This window comes from Scophthalmus maximus, chromosome 17 (assembly GCF_022379125.1).
Source record: "Scophthalmus maximus strain ysfricsl-2021 chromosome 17, ASM2237912v1, whole genome shotgun sequence".
NCBI lineage: Eukaryota > Metazoa > Chordata > Actinopteri > Pleuronectiformes > Scophthalmidae > Scophthalmus > Scophthalmus maximus.
Window position 1 is genome coordinate 5,950,119 of NC_061531.1, and position 13,066 is coordinate 5,963,184.

A 13,066-nucleotide genomic window follows, 5' to 3' on the forward strand; every position below is an offset into this window, starting at 1 on the left:
CCCCCCCCCCCCCCCTCCCCTCCGGCAGCGACGTGAGAGTTGTTGCCGCTGGGAACGATTCATCTTGGCTTTTGAGCTCCTGAGGAACAAAAGTCAAGAGTTAGCACCAATGCAGCCCAGCTGAGCGCTGCTTAATCGTGGGCAATTATTGCCCCCATCAGTCATCTGACTCACACGAGCTGATGCAGCCACTGGGAGGGGGAGAGTTTCTGGACTCCGATCCTTGTTTGCAGCCTGTAATCAGAAAGGTTGCGTAGCACTGGGGGGAGTGGGCTGGAATTCAAAGGGCTTTTTTTTGTTTGTAATTAGTGTTTTCTTAGTAATTAGTGTCATAACATGAATTAAAAAATTAGCTGACTACAGTGGCTGAGAGACTGAACGATGTATTTCAAAAGTGCCCGGAATTTGGCGCGACACCCCTTACCGTGCTTAATCTGGAACAGTTCCTCCTTTATCTCCTTCTGGTGCAGGGCCTTTTGTACGGTTTACAGCAGCCTCTCTCCCGACTGGGTAAATGATAAGACTCATGACAATCATGGGAAGGAAATAACATCATGGCCACCAGCTCCGATATCAAACACGCAGTATCTCTAGGAATGTGCTCTATCGCCTCCTGATAGCCAGTTCCGTGTGAGAGCGTTGGGACAACAGCGTTGAACCTGAGAAAGAGCGCGGGACACAGGTAATAAGTCTCCAGAGACCAGGGTAAAAACCAAACAGTTTATTTATTATATACATTCAATAATAATGAAGAGAATAAACAGAAGGCAGACACAAGGATGGCAAAAACAAATTATTGTGAGAAAAATCCATGTCACTTATTGAAAAGAATCACTTGGTATAAATGAGCTTTTAAGAGCATGTGACATTTAAAAAAAAAAAAAGCCTCCACATGCAATTCAAACCCATGTATTTAAATCCCTGTACAAAAAAACTCCCACTGGGTCGACTTGAGCACAGTGCAGGGAGTCGGGGCTCGGCGGCGGCGGAGGGTAACTTTCTCCTGGGCGTCGTTCCAGCACACCTCTGCGCTCGTTTTGCAGCCTCGCAAATGAGATTTGCTCCAATTAGAGCAGATGAAAACAACACGGACGCAGGCCACAGGAGTCGCTGCAGCTGCACCACAGTCCAAGCACAATAACCATTACACCCCCCTCGCCCCCTCGACACCAGCTTTTCCTGACTGGGCGAGTGGGGTAGAGCATCTCTCTGTGGGCGGGGTTCACCATAACTCTCTGCAGCGGCCTCGCAGCCACTTCACCAGCCTCGTCTCTGTGTAGAAACATTATTATTTTATTTTTTTTAACAGACAAGCTTCCGGCGGATTTATAGTTCCATTCCATGGGCCCCAATGTCGTCGTCGTCGTTGTAATTTGGGATTTGCTTCCGTTATTATAAGCGACCCCCAGGGGTCCGGGACACGCCAAATTAAACTTTACACATCTGATATGACTGGTGATTACCACGGCGACCGCAGAGGCACAGCGCGCTGATAACCCAGATAATTGAAGTGGACCGAATCAGCTTCCATAAAGCGACTGCAGGCCCCTGCCCCATCCCTCCTCTCCCCACCCAGACACTCCGTCCTGGACCTTTACGGAGATTCCCTCCGGTCACCTCGCTTTACATAACATCCAAGTTCTTTCTACCCCTCCTCCTCCTCCTCCTCCTCCTCCTCCTCCTCCTCCTCCTCCAGCACTATGATTTGAATTCATGCACAAATGAAAAGATTCTCTCACCGACACCCTTCCTCTCTCACAAAAGGCATGCATAGCAACACTTATAATACTTGTAAGGGAGAATAAGACAAAAAATAAAAAAGAAGAGGTAATGCGCATTGAAAATACTTATTGGACCTACTGCACACAGTTTTCACAATCATACAAAACAACATTAGGCCTCCTCACTCTGTCCGCTCCACCCTGAGCGCACTGTATCCCCCCTGGGAAAAACTAAAGAAGAAAAGACAGCAGGGGATGTTGTTGTTGTCCTGTCAGCTAATGATAAATGGCTCAGCTTTCTCACCTTCACAACGTCCCTCGACTAACCGCCCACGCGTTGTTCAAAAAGGTGGCCGCTGCCGGGCCGCGGGGCCCTTTCCACATTGTGCGGAGCGTTTCTCCCACATTTACTTTGCCCGTGATTTAGCCTCGCCGGCAAATGCAATTCAGCACGTCCCCGTGTGTTCCCCTCTGACTGTCTGCATATCCCTCATGACTCCATCTGCTCTGATTTCTCTTGTCTGCAGCAAACCCCCTCTGCAGCTACAGCGTGTTCATTTGTTGAATAAAAAAAAAGAGACAATAAATTAGTGTCTGGAGCAAATCTAATGTCAGAATTCCCAAAATTCATGCGATCTTTTACACGTTTTCTCTTTTTGGAGCTTCGGTGACATTTCCCTGCATGCTGTTTCAACACGGTACTGAAAAAGAATACAGCTTCGACCCACAGATAAACAATTTAACATTAAGTAGAAGGCAAAAAAAACAAAGACAAAAATAAGAAATACATCAGGACCAAAAATGTGCTTTCTTCAGTAAAATCTTTGGAACCAAAAAGGCAAATAATATCAATAACAACATAGTAAGAGTATATGGAGGTGTAAATACATAGGACAGAGACATGATCTATAAGCTGTCTTTGCGTGACGCCTTCAGACAGTCCGGCGAAGAGAACTTTAAAACTTATTCAGAGCGAACGCTCTCAGGGAGCATGATGACGGATCTTATAAAATAACAAAATGGCGTGGACTACGAGTGAGATCAACGCATATAAATAGAAACTTCTCATTACTTCATGACTCCCGTCACATGACTGCAACGTCTCAGTTTCAACTTTGCCTCGCTGTTTTTCTAATCTGGGTTGTTCTGATGGGATCTGCTGTTCTGCCGAGTTGAGATCAGACGCACGCGCACACGCACACGCACACGCACACGCACACGCACACAGCAGCTCTGCCCGAAGCCTGTAGGCATAAATATCTCAGTTGGCCAGGAGGGATTCCCATTTGGCTAACTGGGAGATGATTAGTTCCCCGTGTGGAAAACTGTGTTCCCGCGCTTCAAATCTGCTTCTGCTAAATCGAGTTCATTTGTTTTTCGCCGGTTCTTTGTCCGTCCGACCCGTTTCATCCCCTGCATCGCTGCTACAGCTTGAATGTCGATGGTTTCGGGGGGCGTAGACAGAAAAGTAGCAGGTCCTTTTTTTGGGAGGAGTACTAGGAGCAGATCACGGTTGAACCTTTTGAGGGCACTGGGTGCACTGAACCCTCGACATGGACAGACACAAGGGTCGGACCTGACGCGGGTTCAGCCCATCTTAGTGTTATACTTATAGTAATAAGGGAAATGTGTGGAGACCAGCAGTGAGGATAAATGAATGGCTCTGTCACTGAAAGTAATGGACAACACGTCCACATTATACACACACATATATATTTATATATATGAATGTATGAAATGGCATCTCTCTGCAACTTCTTATCAATGGCAGCAAAACAGAATCCAAAGAAAAACTTGAGGTAATGCAGAATAAACAATGTCACTTGTTTTTTTTCCTTGTCCTTTTCACACTTTTTTAAAAATTCTTTTTTTAAACATGAGTTTTCTTTTTTTGCGTAGTTCCTTTTACATATGGGGGAAGTTTTGAAATGTTGAAAACGACAAAAAAAAAGACTTTTCCCATGTAGTTCTGCTCATAGCTTGCCGTTACCAGGACAACAGTGGTTTCTGTCAGACGCTCCCAGGTTCCTTCCAGCTTTACAAAATAACAAGAATAATTCCTACGTATTCTGTCTGGAGCGGTCAGAGTTTATTTCTGTCATTATTATACCAGAATGTGAAACCGGAGGGACGTCTCTTCTGCGAGAGCGCAGCTTTACATCAATGTAGTGTTTAAAACCATAAGTACCTTTTTTTTTGTTGTTTTTTGTAACGCTGTGCTGTGGCAGCACTATCACTCTGTGCACGTCAACACAAAAGGAAACTGTAAACTAGAGGAAAGTGTATACTTAAGTTTGTGAATATAGGTCAGATTAGGTCTTACAGGGCAGTGGATTCACTGAGAATTCAGAGGAAAAAGCTTTGTAGTGTTGAGGATCACACAGGAACAATAGTGTCTCTCCTTCCAGGTCCCGTAGTGTTTCTAAAAACCATCAGAAATTGTGCCACGTAGATCAGAGTAGTAGGCTCCGGCTTCCCATGTGGGAGAAGCTCCTGATAGTTTTTCTTTTTTCATTGTTTCCATGTGAGCGACCGACAGAGGTTTACAGAAAAGGAATTTGAGTTGATGATGTGGCAATGACCTCTCTTGCCACAAAAGACGAAAAAAACACACAAAAAACCCCAAAAAACACATGAGTTGCCACTATAGTCCACCTGCAGAAAACTGGAGGGGAGCTCCTGCCAAACAAAGAGCTTGAAAAAGTGTTTTGGAGCGATGTGAAATTCCTTGGGTGTGATTGGTGGTTTTAGTACGGAGCAAACCTACTGTATCCTGCCCGGTATAAACTGGCCTGAAAGAGACAGAGGGAGACAACAGAGTCAGACTGTGGAATACAACAGATCTACAAATTATACAAAAAAGTCCCACAACGGACCCAAAGAAGAATGTACTCCTAAAAAGAACAATTCATTCATGTTCTAATTGTTCTGTAGAGCGTGTGTCTCACCATGGCTCCCACTCCATAAGCTGCAGCAGCCGGAGATAAAGCGTGGTAGGGGTCTGTAGTGTACACCCGGCCATAACTATCAAACACAAACACAACACAAAGGAAATCAATCAGTCATCTGAGAATAGTGAACAGTATTCACGCTATTATAAAAAAGCTTTTGTCCAGTTTTTGGTCACATGCATGCATGAGAAAAAACATTTAACACAGTTCCACTCATCCAAAGGTGGAGGTAAGGAATCAGCTTAATAAAAACGAATTGAAATTAGGTCTGCCAACCTCATTTTGTAAAGAATTTTGTAAAAAAAAATTAGGTTTGGAAAGAGCTCAATGATACCATGAAGCTGATCACGTGTGTAAACACATCTCTTCCCCCAGTTTCAGCCTCATGTCCAAACTATAACAGCGTTTCTGTCATCCACAATATATTTTTTTTAAATGGATGCAGGAGCATTTAAATCTTAAAACACTGACTTTGACTTTTCATTATAAGAGTTGATATGATTTCATGAAGATCTCAAAATCATCTCATTGGATTAATTTGGCTCCCAGATGAATTAACCCTCCAGGTAAATTATACACATAGCATCTATTCTTCTCCTGTGAAACAACATTACATTTACATTTTCATGCTTTAAGTCCTGCCCGCTTTTACTATTAACTTATCCATTTGTATCCATCCATTAACTCTTTGATTTAGTATAAATGTCCCCAAATTCTGTCACCAGTATTCACCCTCTCTTACCAAAGAACCATGACACACTGTAGTGAATCAATCCTGCGGCCTTGGATTCATATTTACATCATCATCAGAGTGTGATGTCTGTCACTACAGACCAGCTACACAGTCTGCACGTCAGCAGTTCTGTTGTACAGTGAGGTGTGTGTTTGTGTCTATTGATGTGTGCCCGGGGGTTGTCCTCACCTGTCACTGTAGGCGGCAGCCGCAGCAGTTGCTCCAGTTACAGCTGTGGGCTGAGCGTAGCGGTAGGCGGCAGCAGCGGCGGCGGCGGCAGCAGGGTAGCCTCCCTATAGACACACACACACACAACAGAGCATGTAAGTCACATGTCTACGAGGAACAAGACACTTGGGCTAAAGTGTATGGGGGGGGCGCGTCATAATTAAAAGAAGCAATATAATAATACTTAACCTATATCATCAATCAAATAATTGTGACTACCTTCAAATTCTATATATAACCAGTCTTTGTAGTTATTTTTTTCTTTTTAATAATTATGCTGAAACGTTACCATGATTACGGTATGAAATACATTTAAAAAATACTTTTCAGAAAAAAATAAGATTTACAATAAATAAAATACAGTATATTGCATTTCTGTGTGGACAGAAGGAGGTGATGTGTTGTTGGATGTGGGACAAGAGGTGCTTAATCAGTGAGAGGGGGAGGGGGGGCTGTTGAGGTGGAGTTAAATTGTGTTGTTATCACTACAGGAGAGAGAGGGAAGGTAAAAACAGTGGAAGACAAAATGTTCACACAGTCGAGGCCATATAAAAACCTCGTTGCCATGTCAGTGATGAATGTCTGTCGATAGGAAACTGAGGTATGCTGGAGTCTGACATATTTATGTCACATACATGTATTGTGTTCTCACACATGGATTCAGGAGAGAGAAAAACAGAGAGGAAGATGGAGGGGAAAAAAAGTCACACAAAACAAACACACACCCCCACACACAGGCCTGCACTGAAACTAAGATCACCTCGTCGCACCGAGACTGCATGCATGACCAAATGTCACAATTCAACTCTACTCAAAAACAAACAAACAAACAACAAGAAAAAGAAAAAAACACCACGACTGCATTTGGACCTGATCAGAACAGAGCAAAGCAAAGCACAACAGAAACTCCGCCGGCATTCTCTGAGACGCCTGCAGGAGATGGAGCAAAGTAGGAAGGGGGCGGGCATAGAAAAGGGGGGGCTTATTAGGAGGGAGCGAGAGCAAGGCCTTCTGGGTAAGAGGAGGACATGGAGCTTTAATACAGTATGTCTGCATGCAGCAGCAGCGGAACAGCACATGCTACAGTCATCACCCTGGGAGGGTTCAGGGGGGGTTAATTCAGGAAGAGACCATGTTCTCTGTGACAACTTTAAGGATCTTTAAGGATCTCACACCCCGCGGGCCAACACAGACAGGACCTCCGCAGCGAAATGGCAGCCTCCAATTTTAAATGAATATGCAAGAAAATGTTAACTTAACAATTTATTTTATTTTCCTTATTATAATTTTTTATAGTTGTCAAATGTGGCTGTATCTTTGCCAACAATACAGATGGGTGTCGTTATTTCTCCACGGCTAACAGACAAAAGAGACCAGGCTCTCTTTTGAACAAACTGGAAGGAAAAATACACTCTCGATTTAGTAGTTTAGTAAACAAACAGACAAAGCCTTTTCTCCCACTATCAGAAAAACAAAATGCACATTTCAGTGAGTTAGTAGAAATAAAAAGTTGTGGTAATTTTTTTTTAAACAACTAAAATACAACATGTTCCAGATCAGATCAGAAGATGATTCATAAGGATCAGAGGAAGTAGTACAGTCAAACAATGCACACTGTGGATTTGGTGTTGAGTTGACCCTACCTGAGGCAATCTGGGACTAAGGACTGAGTCCTGAAACACTAGTCTATAGAGAGAACAGAAACAACCGTTGTCAACCTGGATACACACACACACACACACACACACACACACACACACACAGACAGACACACACTCACACACACTCACACACTTGTTCATATGTTCACACACTCGTACACTGATGCACACTGCCGCATCCGCCCACAGAGCAGCCTTTGTAGTGGTGTTTGAGGCCCTCGGTCCTTCACAGCGATCCTTGTTTCATTTTTTTCAATCATTGCAACCTATTTTAACCCAAAAAGAGTTCATACTGCATGAAAATGAATATTTCTTTGTAACGAGTCATACCCCTCCCAAAAAATAACACCTCGTTTAATAAAAAAAGAGATCTTGTCTTAATTTGTGGCGTGTTGTGCTCGTAAAACAGTTTTTCATTGTGGGCTCATTCACCTTTATGCAGGCAGCTCTGTGCAGGGCATGACATGCAGAATCACCCCCAGAGGGAAAAAAAACAAGAGCAGGAGAAAGGTGTGAGGGGAGGGACAGAGAGGGTGTGTGGCCGGGAGGTGAGTTTACTTACATACAAGTCCGCAGCTCCGTAAAACCCATCCTGATACACCACACTGAGAGAAAAAATGGAGATGGGGGGAGGAGGGGGGTGCAAATGGAGTGGTGCACAATCCCACAAGAAACAGAGTGGATGATGGTCACAGCAAAAACAGAAGAGGAAATGGGAATTGAGAGAGAGAGAGAGAGAGAGAGAAAGAAGAGTATTATTACACACCCATGCAGCATGCAGAGGAAATACAGCTTCCATTCAAGCTCCACGACTGCACCTAAAAACATTTAAACAACGGACTCGTGGGGCTAGGATAGAAACAAGGTCGGTGCAGTTCTCCGTGGAGCAGATATGGAGAGGGTATTTCCTACGGCCCCCAAAATTCACCTCGTTTAGCGAGATTTCAATGTCATCATGGTGAGCAAAACCCGCAAGGCCATTGACCAATCAACTCTGCTTTGATGTGAATATCACGGCAGTCATAACCCCATTAGCCAATTATCACAGCACAGCAATGGCATGCACAGTTCAAGTACTGAAGGGATGGAGAAAAAAACCCACTTTAAGTGTGAATTGTTTGTAGCAGATCTGCGAGCAGGGTGACTGCTTCTGCATCATGACTGAATGCGGTTGGCGTGTGTTTATGCTAATCTGCCGAGGGTGGTAGATGTGTGTTTATTCTAATGAACCTGCGATGGTGCAATCCCATCGGTGCGTCATACTCCACTGAATAGCTGGTGGACAGACTGACAATGTGCCAGCTGGACTGCCGGAGACAGTGAAGTGTGAATAATGTTTGAGCGCGAGATGAGCGTATGAGCACAGCTGCATCAAACAGAGACCTGGTCAAACAGATTTTCGAAAATGGCACTCATGAGGTGTTCCTCGGTAGATTTACAGACTTTAACCCTTTTGTTTCCAATGTGTTGTGTGAAAAACACTAGTGTGTGTGTGTTTGAAGTCAACTGCGCTCGTTTAGAGGCAGTTTAGCGCTTCTTACCCAGGGTAGGCAGGGATGGCGGGCTGAGGCACAGCAGCACGCACGGCGCTGTAGACGGGCCGACCTCGGCCCCGGAGGTGGGCACCGCGGAACGCTGCTGCTGCTGCTGCTGCATTTGTGGCTGCTGCTGCTGAAGGGTAGGGGAACCCTGGGACTGGAGGGAGGAAAAAATGGTAAGCAAGGTGGTAAAGATAGGGGAAAAAAGGTGGAGTGACAGCAAAAGGATTCAGAATAGAAAAAATAGGGAGGACCGGGATGAATTAAGGAGCAAAGAGAGAGGGGAATAATCTATATCCCGCCCCCCTGAAGGGCTTGATATCACCAAAAGTGTCAGTGAGGAGAAACGCTAGGCAAGCAGAACATTAATATGAATTAAAGATTGGAAATGTGACTAAAATGTAAAATAGGCTGTTGAGGCAGTATTTCAGTGTGAGTGAAGAAGATGGAGACGAGATGGCGTTACCTGCGTACAGCTCTGGTCCGTACATGGCCCCCATCATGGGACTGAGTTTCCACCCCGCTGTCGGTCGCACGGAGAGAGAGAGAAATGAATAAGCACATTCTGTGCACATACTTCTCTCCAACATTATTCATTCACCTCTATTCTTGGTATTTGTGGTACACAAGATACTTAAAGAGCACTACAGACACAAAAGGAGAACTTATTATTCCCATTTATTTTCCCTTTTCATCTAATTAAGGTGACTGTTACACAATCCCTGACATCCCTCCATCTGTGGGATTACTTCTCATTCCTGCCTGCCTGTCCTGTTGATGAGGAGCCAAACGTGAGCTAAATGTTTAAGTCTGCGGACACCGCGGCAGGTAGCAGAAATAATAAACCTGAAATGACCTGCATGAGTTATTTCTTTGCTGACGGCCTTTAGAGGATGCGGCCTGCAGGGAGGAAACACTCTGGTGGAGTAGTGTGATTTATCCCTGCCTAGGTCTGCCTCCCTCTGTGTACCTATGCCGTTTGGATTATTAGGACGGGCCACAGCCCGTCGTTAGTGCGTGTCTGTCGGGTCGTTACCGTAAGGCAGCGTGCTGAGAGCCTCTCCGTTAGGGTAAGGGCTGACCATTTTCTTGTTAGTCATCACCCTGGCGGTGGCGTTATTCACCTGGGGACGGAGGAGCAGACGGTCAAACACACAGACACAACGGCTCAGCAGAGGAAAGTAAAAGCAGCACATCAGACTCAAATGCTACTAGATCACAAAAGCAGTGGCTGCTGTTACGTGTTGCTATTATGCCTCTATTCTTCAAACATTTTCACATCTATTTATTTCCATTTAATCAACTACTCTTATTGGTTTTATTAAAGAGAACGCAGGTGTTACATTGGCCCATTTCCGCCCTTTGTAACTAGTCTCTAACATAACCTGCTTTCACTGTTAAGCTGTACAACTGATGGCTTCAAGTCAAAGATGCCGGCCCACCAACAACATGTCATGTTCCTAATCATTATGTGGTAAAGAATTCAGTTTCTATTTGTTGAAGAAGACATTGCTAAAATGTAAAAGTCACTGGTGTTATACTTAAGCTGTGTGACCACCGTGTTAGACTTTTACTCCTGACAAGACCCCTAACTCTTTCGCTGGTGTGTGTTAATGCAGGTCTGCATGTTCCATGTTTGTGTGTAAAAGTGGGCAGAGACTGTTGAGGGTTTTTGTTTTTAGTCATCATGAACTTATGAACATGAACTAATTGCCCAGTAGAGATTTGGTGATTCACCGTGGAGAGATATGAAGGCTGCCATGGGCGACACTGGTCATGTTGCTGCAGTGACCACACGAAAGTGGGTTGAAAGGAAACTTTGCAGTTATTTTGGACCTCTGCAATGATGAAAGTATTGTGGACTTGTTTTTCTTTCTTTTCTTAGATGTGTGTGCATGTTCTGTGCACGCTGACTGACTAATGTTTAAGGCCCTTCAATTGAAGATGGCTGCTAATCTCCTCTCTGCTCTTCAAAGGCTCACACTCTGGTCCCTTGATCTATCCTCATCTTCCTTTGATGGGCTTTAAGAGAAGGAGATTGTAGCTCTCCGTAATAAGCCAGAGTGTCCAATGTGCTGAAGCTGAAGCTCCACATCTGACTGTGTGACGAGCTAACGAGTAACGACCTTTTGGCGAGTGTGTTCTCTCTCTCCTTCTCAAGAAGGAGAGAGAGAATAAGAGTGCTTGTGTGCACATACCCACAGCACTCTCGTTTAGGAGACCATTAAGGCCGAGGCTGCTGTGTGCTCCGTGAGTCATGTTCTTTATCTGCCGGGCTTCATTCAAATGTAAATGAGATTTACCTCATTTTTCCCTCGTTGCAAATGACAAGGTCAGTGGCAAACAATTAAATTAGCCTAGCCTGGCTAGCTATCTGACACAGCCACCTGCAAGTGTCTGAGGGGAGACATTTTCGAATGTAGATCGAGGTAATGAATCAAAGGTCAACTGGGTTTTGGGGTTTTTTTGGCATCACATTGAGAATTTGTCCAGGATTGTGAGACTTTTTATGTTGACTAGTAACACTTAGTGATAAAGAAGAGCCGATACTAATGGTGGGCAATCAGCTGTGTTTGTGTGGTGCACATTAAATGTAATTGGGTAAACGGTAACACATGCAAATCAAGAGAGTGTATACTAAAGGCCAATCTCAAAGTGTTAATGATAAAGAAAACGTTCAGCCTTTCTCATCCCACTTTTGCCCTCCCAGTCCAGTCTGAACAAAAAACTTGGACAAAATGAAGTCACACTTCCATATGAAACCAAACGTGTGGGGTTTACATACCTAAAAAAGAAATACCAAAAATAAATACAAGGGAGAGAAAGAGGGGGTGCAAAACATCTGTTTTGACAAAATTAATAATCGTATAACACTGAAATTAAACGCAGCCAAATATGGGCGGAAAACATGACCAAGAGTGAGTAACAAACCAAAAAAAGTTTCGAAAAAAAATAATTACAAAATCAGCCAATCAGCAAGCGTTGGATGCAGCATAGAGACCAATCAAAAACAATCGCAGAACTCCCACATAAGAACACGAACGAGACAAAGATGGGACGGCTGAGTTAAGAGGGAGGGATGCAGGTGAGGAGGAAAGAGACAGAGCCAGTCCATGGACACAAACATGGAGTGAAGAGACAGAGAAAAAAAGGGAGAAATTTACATGAGCAACACACACAAAAAAAACCAACTAAATAACAATTACTGTTTAAAAACACGACATTTATACCAAGGTGCATCATTCAAATAAAGCAATTAGATTTGTGACCATTCTCCTGAAAAATATCATTATCATGTGGTGGGTTGAAAACAGAGCACCAAAGGATGGAGGGAACAGAGAGAGAGAGAGAGAGAGAGAGAGAGAGAGAGAGAGAGAGAGAGGGGGGGGGGGGGGGGGGGGGGGGGGGGGGGGGCGTGTGAGAGTGAGAGAGCAATCCTCATTCCCAAAAAAGGAAAGAAATAAAATAAACATGAGTCACTATGCCAGGCATTAGAACTGTGTCACAAACTGAGACCAGTACACTGCAACTACGACTACGACTACAGCTACTGATACACAGACAGTCCACTACGAGAAAACCAAAACCAAAACGAGAAAATAACAAAATGGCAGCATAGTAGAGACCCAAAAGAAACACTACGAGGTAAACCCCATGTCGGTTTAGAGATGCATATGGTGACACGACACTGGAGCCGTGTCTGAAATCACTACTCCCTGTAGACGGACACAGCAGTATCATTATCACTGTCAGACTCACAGTCTTTTTATACATGTTTTGCATTGTGGGATTGTTAATTAAAAGTACTAAACTAGCCACAGGCCCTTTTTTGGGGGGGACACTGTCGTGTAGTGAACGGGGAATGATTTGGGTCACAGCCTGGCTGGTTTGATACGTGACCAGCCAGTTGCACCAGCGGTTCGTAAGTTGAAACTTCTAGTTAAGAAAAACAAACCACATGGAGATTAGGTGCAAAGTGTAATCGATGTTGCAGCAAACTGCAACAACTGGCCAGAGTAACTTGTTTGCTTATATATGACCAGTTAAGGCTGAAAAGTAAAGAGATCATATGACATACGGTCAACGTGACCTTAAACCAGATAAATGCTTTTGACTAATGATGTTTCACTAAAATCATACAAAGTACAACAGATTACAAGTTATTATGGCAATTAGATTATGACTAAATGAGTAAATGATGTCAGTTTCTACACTGTATGAACACTACTAACAC

The 13,066-nt window shown here is 44.0% G+C and overlaps 1 protein-coding gene across 3 annotated transcripts in view; it reads right to left on the reverse strand.

Moving 5' to 3' along the window:
• Positions 1-706: 706 nt before the first annotated feature.
• The window catches only part of LOC118288292 (RNA binding protein fox-1 homolog 2), a 42,357-nt gene continuing 29,997 nt past the window's right edge, over positions 707-13,066 (reverse strand). For 2 of the 3 annotated variants that reach the window (XM_035614229.2, XM_035614232.2), the window contains 7 exons: positions 9,869-9,956; positions 9,299-9,355; positions 8,836-8,989; positions 7,857-7,899; positions 5,595-5,698; positions 4,670-4,745; positions 707-4,513 (listed from right to left, as the gene is read on the reverse strand). In XM_035614229.2, the coding sequence (XP_035470122.1) occupies positions 4,469-4,513; positions 4,670-4,745; positions 5,595-5,698; positions 7,857-7,899; positions 8,836-8,989; positions 9,299-9,355; positions 9,869-9,956 (567 nt within the window). In that variant the 3' untranslated portion in view covers positions 707-4,468. Of the gene's footprint in view, positions 4,514-4,669; positions 4,746-5,594; positions 5,699-7,276; positions 7,320-7,856; positions 7,900-8,835; positions 8,990-9,298; positions 9,356-9,868; positions 9,957-13,066 lie in introns of all 3 variants that reach the window. The other variant, XM_035614231.2, reaches the window with a different exon arrangement.